The 13,480-nt window shown below is 39.6% G+C and overlaps 1 protein-coding gene across 4 annotated transcripts in view; it reads right to left on the bottom strand.

The window, feature by feature from the left end:
• REV1 (REV1 DNA directed polymerase) overlaps positions 1–13,480 on the bottom strand; it is a 105,028-nt gene that overhangs the window by 42,908 nt on the left and 48,640 nt on the right. For 2 of the 4 annotated variants that reach the window (XM_061626865.1, XM_061626867.1), the window contains exons 7-9: positions 12,427–12,534; positions 10,029–10,145; positions 264–387 (exon numbers count right to left, since the gene is read on the bottom strand). In XM_061626865.1, coding sequence (XP_061482849.1) covers positions 264–387; positions 10,029–10,145; positions 12,427–12,534 — 349 coding nt within the window. Of the gene's footprint in view, positions 1–263; positions 388–3,127; positions 3,666–10,028; positions 10,146–12,426; positions 12,535–13,480 lie in introns of those variants that run through there. The other 2 variants (XM_061626866.1, XM_061626868.1) reach the window with 2 other exon arrangements.

Genomic DNA, 13,480 nt, shown 5'->3' with positions numbered 1-13,480 from the left:
TTTAAAGAAGCAACTTGAACATGAGCACAGAGGAAAACAGTTGCATGTCTTATGGAAATGCATCCCAGTGATACAGAGCTGCAGGGGAACGGGGACACAGATTGCTTGAGACTTGCAATACTCATATGCTCTCTCTGAAAAGCTGCAGCATGACAGAACTCTTCCTCCACCTATTCTTGCCTTGTTCTGAATATGTGAGGCAAACACCTATGCATAAAATGAGGGGAATAGCTGCAATCCCAAGTGACTGACAAGCCTTTTACCTGGCTTCATAACTGCAAGATGCAATTTCAGCCATTGATGGCACAGAGATTTCAAAGTCAATTCCATTCATTTGGGTAGAATCTAGGCTATCTTCATCTGTTGAATCCAGTTCACCAGTTCCTGCTTGAAAAATATTTTAGCTGTTAATGGTTAAAAAAAGAATTATTTTCATAAGCTAAATATTTTATTGAAACTGACGTGAATAAAGTAAAGGTAGCAGCAGTGTTTGCTCATAAGAAAAAAATGAATGCATATTAGGGCAATATCTTTATTATGCTGACAAAAATATCACAAATCAGTGTGCAAGGTTTTGAGTTTTCCAGAACTCTTACCAGACTATATGATAAACTGAGCATTGGGAGTAGGGGGTACAACACCTAAAATCAGCTTTGCTAACATACACACTGCCTACTTTATCTTTATTCCTGTTTTCCACAAGGAGTCTGTGGATGGAAACAAACCTGGGTAACAGCTAGTTGTGATTCCAGAGTTGGGGCAGCTAATGATTATTAATCCTTCTTGTTCCCAGGAGGCCTTCAAGAAACCCGATACCTGCCTAGCACATAAACAGTCTTATTTGAATGTCTGCTGCCTTCTTCCCTATTCCATCTTGAGACTGTGACTAAATTATTCTTACTATTATCAGCATTTATTGCCCACCCTTCACCTAGAGGTCCCATGGCAAGTTACAACAGCCTTAAAATACAATGTTAAAAACAATTTAAAACAACCAGTCACAAATAGGGTAGATCCTAAAAATATACATTTCAGGTGTCAAAGGCCAGGGTAAAGAGATGCATCTTCTGCATTTGCCTAAAGCTGTACAGTGAGGTTGCCAGATGCACTTCAGTGGAGAGGGAGTTCTACAACTTAGGGAATGCCAAAGAGAATGCCCTATTTCGGGCCATCACTCTCCAAAGCTGCTGCTGATGGTGAAACTACCAAAAGGGCTTCCTGTGCTGACCTCAACACATGCGAGGGTCTGTAGAGAAGGAGGCGGTCTTTCGGATACTTGGGACCCAAGTCATTTAGGGCTTTAAACACTAGCATGAATACCTTCAATTGGATCTGGAAATAAACTGGCAACCAATGCAGTTGTTTTAAAACAGGAGATATATGAGATCTAAAAGTAACCCCAGCCATTAATCTGGCTGCTGTATTTTGGATCATTTGAAGTTTCTGAGTGATCTTCAAGGGCAGACTCATGTAGTGTGCATTTCAATAATCCAATCTGGAAGTTACCAGAGCATGGAGTACAGTGGCAAAGTCATCTCTATACAAAAGGGACCATAGTTGGCGAACCAGCCAAAGCTAGAAAAAGGCACTACTAGCCACTGAGGCCATCTGAGCTTCCAATGACAATATTGGATCCAGGAGTACCCTAAGCTACGGACCTGCTCCTTCCAGGGGAGTGCAACCCCATCCAGAACTGGCCGTGTCGCCACCAGAAATCTGGAGTACTCAAACGCTTGCACACTATTTTATGATATTTTAATTGGCTTAATGAAAGCATCGTCCTCATATGGATTTGACAATTTATTAAATAGATTACTACTTTGGATTATTTAGTAATCTGGAGGAGATAGGATCTCAATATATAACGGTAATTAAAAATAGTAACAATTCAAATATTACTATTCATAAATATATCTAATATTTTATTAGAATAAAATAATAGTCTTTCAAATATTGCAAATAAATTTGTATGCCAATACAGTACCCCAAAACCAAGCAGAAAGAAGATTAGAATACAGATCACAACTTGGTAGTCTTTGGTATTAGTCGACAACTTGGTCTTGTAAGCTACAGTCGTTAAAATCTTATCAGAGGTTAGGTGTGTCTAAGAGCAAATGACCTTGTATATATTATTTAAAAGCAAAAATGGCCTTCAGCAAAGCCTTGATCCTGCTGAAATCCAAGAACCGGGTCTTGTGAAAGCTTGGCTCTTCAAACAACCCTGCAAAGTTAATGTCAAAGTAGCTCCCCCACACACAAACTATTCAAAAGGACTCATTTTCTACAAATTTCTTCGGCGGGGGGGATTGACAAATCTACTACATAGTAGCATTTTTTTTTACATAGGTAAAAGCAACTGTGTGACATTATTAAATTTTGGGCTTTATATAGCAAATATAGTATATACCAGTATGGAACATTTTATGAAAGTTATACTTTGTCTATAAAATTTTCTTACAACTTTGCTATAAAAATGAGAGAGATTTCCCCTTTTCCCTCTTGACTAATCCTTAAAGTATATTTATAGGGACACTTACATTCAATGACTTAAATTCAATGTACTCTAATCTGGTCTGCCGTGAATATTTCTTATCTGAAAATAAGTTTTTCCTAATTACCTCTTATTAAATGGTACAAATTTAAAAAGAAAATAGCAATAACATACGCAATATATAAGCACGCTATTAAACAGAAAAAACTCTTCAAGCTGCTTTCTTTTGATGGTCAACAACTTCTGGAAGCATATCACTCTTGTATAATCTAACTTTCTTCTGACCATTCCTGGACTGCAATACTGTATACTGCCACTTCAGATTACCAAACAAGAGACAAGCTTTTAATAATCTACTAAGCCTGCATCCGATAGAAATATGTGAAAGAACTGGACCTAACTATGTAACCATGTACCAGTTATGAGAAAAACATATGATATTGAGCTACAGCATACAAGAACATGCCAGGTCTCTGTTCTACAGATTGTCATACTGTACACACCCTTGTGATATCTGGCATTGTCAGAAGCATGCCCAGACACATCATTACTTTTGTTAGAATGATAACGGATCAAACACACCCAACATTTTAAAAAAGTACAGCTACAGATATACCCCAATATACTAATGCTTACTTTGAAGGAAATGATTTGGCTTTCATTTCCGCAGTCTACTACACACACCATGAAGAGTTATGCCTTCAAACTGGTGCACTCTTCATTATTGCTGAATGATGCTACCAAGTTAACAAACAATTTGAGTTAAAAATGAATTATGAAGCAGTCTTTACAAGGCAAAGAATGTAGTGGATGAAAGATGTGGAAGAAAGAATATGAACAGGCTGCTATCTTGATAGTTCACCATTGTAATTTTGATGGGCTCATTCAAGTTACCCAATACAACTGTGACTGCAAATTAAAGCAAATTATGCCTTGAACAAGAACAGTGTCTTTAGTCCATTTATTCTTCTGCCCTGGCATTAGGAGTCATCATCTTGTCTATCTTCATGAGTTCGATGGGCTTCTCCATAGTGCAGCACAGTAGATCCCCCCTTAAGCTGATGGTCACTTCATGTAAATTCAGGACAACGCAAGACACATTGTCCTCACTGGAAGGCAAGGTAGAGAACCTCTCATCAAAAGTTGGAAAGCTAGACAGGCGCATGGTGAATGTGGAGCAACGGATGGAGAAATCAGAGGCCAGGACCCAAGTCTGTGAAAAAGAAATCGCTGAGAATAAATCTGTATCTAAAGTGATGATTAAAAAATGGTTGCTCTTTAGAATGAAAATTGAAGATACTGGTACTGAGGGAAAGGAAGGCTAAAAGTATTCATTTCTTGAAAATGCTGGCAGATGAGGAAAGGACCCTAATGGATTGGCTGTGTATGCTTAATTCCCTATCTCTGTGGATCAGACAGGTTCTCTCAATCTTTACCTGCTCTCAAGAAGACACTTCCAAATTGAGATACAGAATAAGAATGACAGCAAATGTAAAGCAACACAATTATGGATGGATAAAATTAGAGATTGATTTTTTTAAGACAGCAAGATTCAACTGCTTGTAAAAGTTTGTCTAGTAAAAGAGATAATAAAAGCAGGAACCATCATCAATGAACAAGCACTTTGGAAAAGATGGGGCTGATGTTGTAAAAGCACCTATATCTCATCAAACTAAGATTCACAGATCCCTAAAACAACTGTCTCAGAGAACATAGATAAGGCAAGGACAGAACAGTATGGAGAACGAGATATGAACAAATGACATTTGTTCTGTCACAGCATGGTAAACCATATGTAATAAACTAGATTTTGTTCCAAATCATAGATGGATGATCTCTATAGTTTGCACATGGATTACAAGAACAGAATTCACCAGTAGGTTAAATATAAATTTATATACACTCACATGTATACCTATCCAAAAACTTTTATTTTGTTCCAATGCCTATCATATGGGACAATTTACATATAGCATACAGTCCCAAGATAATTCATACTGGAAAGTACATGTATTTTTCCAGGATTTTTAAAAAAGTAGAGCCACCCTTTAATCAAACATTAGATTAAAAATATTTACATAAAAAACAAGTCTTTTCTTGAAGAGTCAGCAAGTTATTAATTGCATTTGTTTATCAAATAATCCACAGGTCAACACGTTGCTGTACACAATCCACATGTCAACATGTTGCTATTAAAACGTAGGTAGAAAGATCATTGGGGATATACACAAATTAAAAATGTGCACTGAATTATATAGTAAAATTAATTACCTACCAACAAAGTTTAAAGCCACATAGGTTATGTTAAGAAACATACCTTTACTTCTTAATGGGAGTGATTTGCGAAGGTTGGTTCTATTCACCACTATATGAAGGGAAAGACATTCTGTGTCTGCAAATTTTTCTTCCACATTCTTGGAAATGGAAGCCTCGTATGAGCTTGTAAAATGCAAATAGCATGCACTGCAAGACTACACAGTGTCAAAGAACTTATTTGTTAAGACACAATGGTAAGAATGGGGTCCTCAACTGTCATCACAGTGAGCACAGTAGGGCCCCGCTTTATGGCGTTCTGCTTTCCGGCGTTCCGCTGATGCGGCGGCTTTCAATCAGGGGAAATTCCCAGTTTTAAAGCCGATTTTGCCGTTTTGCGGCATTTTGCAGCATTTTGGTGTGACGCAACCCATTAAAGTCAATGGGTTCTGCTTTACGGTGATTTCCGCTTTATGGCGGGGGCCTGGTCCCTAAGCCGCCATATAAGCGGGGCCCTACTGTATTGCCAAGACAAGAAGCACACTATTCCCTGTATTATTAAGACAAAACAAGTTCTATGGATCATGTGATTGCGCTCATTCTTGTCAGTAAGATAAGGAAAGGTAAAAAAAAGGCTGGGTTCATAGGAGACTGGGATTGTTTAATGGCACAGCAGCAGCTACATCATGTTGTACTCAATACCAGTGTATAATTTATCTTATATACATCACAGTAAATTATGACCAAAAAAAGACTATAAAATTATTGTAATGCCACTGAGAAAAAATAAAGTACAGTAGGGCCGCACTCATACGGCGGGTTACGTTCCAGATCCCCGCTAAAAAGCAAAAATCGCTGGAAAGTGGGACATAAGCCTGTTGCTGCTCCGGCGCATGCTACAACTGATCTCTGTTAGCTGATCAGGTGTAGGGAGCTCCAGCAGCTTGTCAGCGCTTGGCCCCTGAGCTCCCCGTGCTACAGCTGATCACCCTGCTGGCGCCGTATTAGCAGAATGCTGAAAAGTGGGGCGCCGAAAAGCAGGGCCCTACTGTATCGTCTAAGAAAGACAGAGAAGCAGCTAGCAGAAACATACACGCCTCAGAAGTTCCTATGAAGGTACAAATCACACTTCAATAATTTTTCATACAAACACCATATGGGGCTCTGAGCATCTCATATGCAATTTATTGTGCATATCAGGATATAGTAGAACATAGCAATTTAAAAACTGAGTGTAAATTCTAGCTGTATAGATTTTACACTTCCTTTATTTCAGTCTGAAATGCTGAATTTTTAGAAGCATGCATGCTCTTAGTGTTATGTACAAGTGTTAAAGACTGCATGCTGTACTGTCGCTATATGATGTTTCGACAACCTACAGCTACATGAATATCACAGAAAAAAATTAGGGCACAATCCTGCTATTTATGCCAGGCTCAGGGGTGTTGGATATGGTGGGGTCCTGACTCACCCAGGGACCCGCCGGGGAAGCCGAGTCTGGCGGAAGACCTGAAAACGGGGCATTCTGGGGGCTGGTCAGAGGAGAGGCTGGGGGGGGCTTAGGCTACATCCAATTCCTGTTCGGAGCATTACTACAGGTCCCAATCCAGGCAAAAGTTATGCAGGAAAAAAGGTCGGTCTAAGAAAATAACTGCAATGGAACAGCAGCGTCACTAGCAGGAGTGCGGGGGGGGGTGCGGACCTCCGGCACGCGCCCTCCCAGGTGCGTGGACGGGGGTGGCTGGTCTTGCACGGGTGCACACACACACTCACCACGCACTCCAGGCTGGTGCTGGGAGGCCTGTCCCGGCTTCACCGCCACTGAGCGGGTGCCTGCTTTTGGTCTCGCCCGCCCGCCCGCCGCCGAGGAGGAGTTGGCGCGGGGCAACAGCGCGGGGCGGGGTGGCTCTGGGTGTCACCCCCCTCAGGGTGTCACCCACGTGCGGTCTGCACCCTCCGCACCCCGGTAGTGACGCCCCTGCAATAGAAGTCAATGGAGAGCGCTTACTCCCTGGTAGGGGTATTTGTGAGAGCTGGTTCTTACTTTCTGGTGCCTGTGTGCAGCTCCTGGCTAAGCCAGTATTCAACCAGCCCAGGAACTTCTGAGCAGCTACTGGAAGCTGCAGACCTTCACACAGGTTCCTCTTGCGCTGGCTCCCCTTCCGCTGGCTTCCCTTGAGTTGGACTGCTCTGACCATCTCTTACTTATATTTAGGTTTTTTATCGCACTTATCAGCTCAAGTGGTCCCACAATGCAGCTAGTACTCAGTACTATGAATGAGAAAAGCATAAAAGCAGAACAGCCTCTGTATCCCTAGTACTTCCCATTACTCTACTTTGCATTCCACAATTTGTGTTGTTTATGACAAAGCTCAGTATGGTTATCTATCTCACCTTCAGTAGCTAAATCTAAAAAGAATTCTGATTTGGCACAGTGTTACCTATGCGGCTTGTTATTGATTGATTGATTGAATTTGTATACCGCCCCATAGCCGAAGCTCTCTGGGCGGTTTACAATAACTACAGTAATGAAAAGTATTAACGTGGGAAAATACCTAGAAATGTCTGGCTGGATCTCTAAAAAAACCCACACTGGATACAAACCTAACTGTGTGAAGGGATGACATATCATCTCAGATTCTTCTGGCCCCTTCTGCAGACAAACAGAAGGGCTGATTTTTTTTAGATGGCTCATCTGTTAGATCAGCCAGCCAGGCTCTGAAGCCACCTCTATCTCCTTTTGCCCCCACCCTCTGGAGTTAAGAGACTGAAACCTGGGCCATGTTATCAACTGCTAGAAGCCAAGAGATACAAATACATACACGTATCCCCAATAACTTGTACTCTACCTTTGGGATGATTTTTTTATCATTTAGGAGCCAATCTTAGCTGAAAAGCGGGCATAAATATGATAAATGAACACATTTATTTTATCACCAGGTTCGCATGCTAACATTTCACTGTGCAATGCATACCAATGCACTATTCAAACAGCAATTCCATTTTTAGGCTATATAATACTTTAGAATAAGTTTTAGAAAAATTGCACCTTTCAACCTATGAAAGAGCGAGAAGTTCTCTGACAGACGTCTTGCACAGGACAAAACAATCTTAGAAAGAAGCAACATTAGTAAAACAAAATTCAGGAACCCATATCTATTTCTTACAAGCTTGCCTAAATTATTATTACAGTCCAGTTAGGTCAGGGGTCCCCAATCTTTTCCAGCTGGGGGCACATTTGGAAATCTGAGAAACTGTTATGTGTACCACAAAAATATCCATTTCACAAAAGGAAAACTAGTGATGTTCAGAGATACACTGCACAACACAAACGAAAATCCACAGGCACAGCACCCACTCCCCAGCACACCTCCCAAACAAAGAAAAAACCCAGGAATCACACATGTACACACGTGTAACAAACAGAGAGAGAGAGAGAGATAAAAAGGCAGGCAAAAAGCCCTCCAAAAACAAAAATGGGCATCACACACATGCACACACACTATTAAAAATAAAAAGAAAACCCAATGTAACTTCCCTGTTCCTCACCCTTATCAGGCAGCAGCAGGGTCCTCTTTCTACTACTTTTCTAAGAAGTTTCAGTGGTGGGCAAAGCCATATTCTACAGCTGCCTCCTACTTTCCCTCTCTATGAAGAATGTCTCTGAGTCCATGTGGGGCCAGAGACAATCTGGAAAAAGAGGGGGAAGAAGGCAAGGCAGCAGCAACTGGAAGCCCACACTTCACTTTCTAGACTACCCAGCTGCAGCTCAAGATTAAAAAGCCTTTTAAACATTCAATCAGGAGAGGCAAGGGGGGCCTAAGGTAAATTAAAACAAAAACAAAACAAAAAAACCCTCCCAAGTCTTATTAAATGTTGTAAGAGGAGCCATGCTACATCAGACCAAGGATCCATCTAATTCAGCATCCTGGTATGAACAATGGCCAGCCCTATGCTTCCAACAAATACACAAGTAGGGCAGTAAAAGACAGCAACCCTCCCCACTTTTGTACCCGTAGAATCTGGTATTTAGAGGTATACTGCCTCTAAACATCCTAATTAATAGCTGCTGACAGATCAGTCCTCCAAGAATTTGTCTAATCCTTTGTGAAATGCATCTAATCTACCACCGTATCTTCTGGCAGCAATGGCCATAAATAAATTTATAATGTCAAGTACTTGTCTATCCCAGATCTATTGCCAGTCAATTTCACTGGGTGACCCAAATTCTAATATTATAAGAGAAGAAGAAAAACCTCTCTATCAACCAGATTTTCTCCACTCCATTCACAATTTTATAACCCTCTATTATATTGTTCTCTTTCCTCCCTTGTAATCTTTAAACTTAAAAGCTCCCACTGCATTAGTCTGTCCTTGATCATCTTGGTTGCCCTTTTGCCAGCTGTAATGCATTCTTTTTGAGATAGGGTAATCAAAGCTGTACACAGTATTCCAAATGTGGTTACCATACAGTTTTATAAAAAGGTACTGTAACTAACCATTTTAATTTCCAGTCCCTTTCTTCATTAACCCTAGCATGGCATTAACCTTTCTCCCTGCCACTACACATCAATTTCATGTTTTCACAGACCAATCCACCATGAGCAATATATCTTTTACTGATACCCCAGTACTGACAATCAATAAAAAGGAGCGCAAACCCTTAACAGATCTGAAGTTCCCTCTTGCCTAATCCAACACATTTGGCGAGAAGCTCATACATTCTTTATCAAAATTGCAACTCTAAGGAGCTACTTTGAGCTACTATAACTTGAAACCTCACCCCCTCCACAACCCTAGCTATGCAATTTTAAAGACAACAGAGCAAGCTATTATTTTTAAATTGTGTTTTAAATTGTTTTTTAAAAGATGCATCTTAAATTGTTTTTAGTTACTGTAAACCGCCCAGAGAGCTTCGGCTATGGGGTGGTATACAAGTATAATAAATAAATAAATAAATAAATAAATAAATTACACTCATGACAATGTCCTTTACAGATTGTGGTATTTGTCTGGAGTGTGGCTGCTATGTTGTCACTGGAAGACGACCCACTGATCTCATTTCAACAGAAAAGCAGCATCCTCCATATTCTCATTAACAGAAGCTTCATTTAAAATGCTTCCCCTAACTACCACATTTTGCATATACCCAGTAATGGTGAGATCATGATAGAAAATACATTAAATCTTACTTTCATTTGAAGATACCACCATAGCACTACAGAACTAATTTGGTATTGTTACAAGTGATAATCCCATGAAAAGATAAATTGCAGATCTGTACCTGTTTTGCCATTCAATATTTTTTTCTGATAATATTGCCATTCCAACTGTGGGTTTGCACCAGGACGAAGCAATGATTTTCCTGATCCTTTGTTACTTGTGACAGCAACTGGTTTCCCTGTGAAACATGATACAACTGTAAGTCAACTTGCATTGAAGTTTTACATAAAACTACAAACCCTATTGCAAATCACTTTGCAACACAAGTTTTATACAGCTATGACTAGAAAGTCTTTTTTATGAACATGATTAAGAGGGTGGATTAGAGGTGGAATGGCAATTTGTCATCTAATAGTTTGTCTAAAAGGGAAACTCAGAATTATAGTCCTAATAAGATTAATGCAGGAACTGCCAATCTTTTTGGGTCCAAGGGCACATCTGGAATTTTCAGAGAGTGTCGCGTCCACCACTTCCTCTGGTTACTTATCTCTCCCCTGGGCCATTCTCCACCCCTCCAGCATTTTGTGTGCATTCACACACAATTTGCTTTTCCATACAGACTGGGTAAAAGTAGAATTAATACAGATTTACTTGAATTTGCATGATTTTACACAGGATTTTACACCATCAAATTAAATCTTACTCTGGTAGACTGCACAGTAAAAAAATCATTAGGTCCACTGCTTGCCAGCACCACAAACATACTGATCTCAGGAACAGATCTTGATTTTTACAGAGGTTGACAACAAAACTATCACCACATCATAGAACACATATGTGGACACAGAGGAGACCTATGATGGAATGGTGGTTTTGAGGGCCCTCCTTGTAAAAAGTATGCTTTTGTGCCATGTCAGTGCTGGATCCCATGATTTTATGGTTCAGTCAATGAAGACAGATGTGGATCTGTAATTTGATAGTTGTAAGGGGAGTGGAACCTGTGAAATAAATTATGCAATTTCAAGAGGATATAGTTGACTGGATCAGATTTTGCACACGTCTTCTCTTTCACAAACTCTTCTCCATTCTCTTGAAAGAAGTGCCCCGCTTTCTCCCCGTTCACCCCAATTGCTCCATTTCCCTTCCCCCCTCCCTGATTTTCAGAAAGCTCTCCCTTGCCTCCTACCTTCTCAGTCTCTCCATCTTCTATTCAGCTGCTCAGCTGCTGATCTGAGCCTTGAGAAATATATACAGCAAGTTCCTCTTTTACCTCTGCACTTTAAGAGACTGTTTGGCAGCTCAGTTTCCAATCTAAGCCCTGAAAAGCACATACAGGTAAAAGAGGAAGTGGGAAAGAATATTACTCCTCCAACTTTCTCCTTCAGCTCTATGCACTTTTCAAGAGAGAAAAAAGGTAAATTCTTTCAGCACCTCATGATGATGGGGAATGGGAAAGTGGAGGAGGGAGGCTCAAAAGCTTTGCAGGAATCAGGGCAAGTTCTCAATGACAGCATTGCACCCACAGGCACCACACACTGGCAACCCCAGAACTACTGAATATTGTGTTTTCTCCATTATTAGTTCTGCTTTAAGTTGATGACCAAAACTTCACCAAATTAACAATTTAGGGTGAATCTTCCCTCCTCCCTCAGGTTCTATGATGTGCAGTGTTAACTACAGACACTACATTTGGAGTTTTAAAATAATATGTAATGAAAATCCTAAACAGCTGCTCCCTATGTACTTGCTTCTATTTATACCACCCTGGTCTCTCAGATTTACAAATGCAGTTGTGTCCCTTCATTTTCATATGTTAGATAAGCTGGGACATAGGTTGTTTTTTGTTCAGCACTTTCCCTGCAAAATTCCCTGCTTAGAAATTTCTCCTATATGACATCCCTCCATATTTTTGCAATGGTAGATGAAACAGTTTCTTAGAAGGATTGTACCCTGCAATAGATGATTAAATTGGCTTAAACTGGAAATGAAATCTGCTATTTTTTGTCTTCTTGTTAGTCAAATTTATATGTTACTTTAATATGGTTTTCAATACTACTATTACTTTTTTTGGTCATTGTAAATAGTATTAAATAATTGTATTCCCTAGAAAAGCGATTATTTTTTAAAAAACATTAAAATAAAATGATTTGGGCAAATATACAAAAGTCTGTATACCTTTTTGCATTTTAATTATTAAGGCTGCAATTAAGACACACTTGCCTTGAAGCAAGTCTCATTGAACTGAATGAGGTTTACTTTTGAGGTGACATGCCTAGGATTGCACTGTAAGGGTGATAAAAGTACACATGTGATCTCACAGAAGAAGAAAAAAGAACTCTTATCTGCATCCTTGAAAGACAGTGAACTCAATGACAGAAACTTGGAGATATTTACAAAGTATAGTGGTACTAATATATAGGTTTTCAGTTTAAAAGCTTGTTCATGCGCATTTAACAGAAATGCTGACTTTTTCCACATAGATAAAAAGCTGCAATATTCAAAGAGGCATGAATACTAACCTTTTAGATCTGGTCTATCTCGGATACCCACTGATACAAAGAAGCAGTCCATATCCACATGCATTATACAGCTCTGATGTTTGGTTGAGCTCATGATAGATGCACAATCTAGTATAACAGTAGGTAAATAGAAGGTTTAATCCAGACTGAACAATTTTATATTCCTGTTATGTCCCTGTTAATCTAGAATTTATCACCCCATTCTTTATTCACAACTATTTAAACTGCCCTTAATATGTAGGATACCCCATAGTTCTATCTTTAAAAAGATAACACCGTCGTCACAAATACTGTTCTTCACTACAATCAATATAATTTCAAGGGTGTGTATCACAACTTTGCATCTACTCTTACACACTGAACTGAAACACACACACACACACACTGTATCAGTCACTCAGCCCGACGCTATGCTGCTTCTTTAGCTGTAACTGGAAAAACACAGGATTGCTGATTCAACTTAAGTGGTAACCAATTAAAATCATTCAGCAAGTGCCTTTCAAAAGCCAAAAGATTTAATGCAAACTTGCACCAGTGTTAAGGAAGCAGAACTATGAGTTATTGGGATCCTGAAAAAAGACTCATGCACAACAGCTGGCACATATAAGGGCTTAACTGAGGGCTAAAACAGCAGCACTGAGGGCTGTATTTACCCTAAAGGAGACACACAAAAACAAAGGTTTTGGAAGTTTCAAATAAGTAGATTTTATTGTCCCTTACAAATTACCTAAAATGTAATAGTGCCACAAGATATTACCAAAGAAAATGGTTGTATAGCACTCAATGATTAGTAAGCGACATAAAACTTTCTTTTTTCAGAAGTTGTCCATTTGGTATGTGTTATTTAAATGAAGAAAGAGGGGGGAGGCAATCTCAATATACAACGAGTAATGACCACTTCATACAGAAGACATTTCAGATACTTGGCCACAGTAACTTTAACTATGGCTCTTTAACTTTTCCTAGCTCTTGACATTTTCAGTCCAAACATGGAAGAGTCATGATTTTTGTGGATTCTTCCTTCTCAGTGTGATTGAATGTGCCACCATGGCAC

Source organism: Rhineura floridana, chromosome 5, assembly GCF_030035675.1.
Source record: "Rhineura floridana isolate rRhiFlo1 chromosome 5, rRhiFlo1.hap2, whole genome shotgun sequence".
Classification (NCBI taxonomy): Eukaryota; Metazoa; Chordata; class Lepidosauria; order Squamata; family Rhineuridae; genus Rhineura; species Rhineura floridana.
Note: the sequence above shows the minus strand (reverse complement) of the source record. Positions and strands in the feature narration are given on the sequence as shown.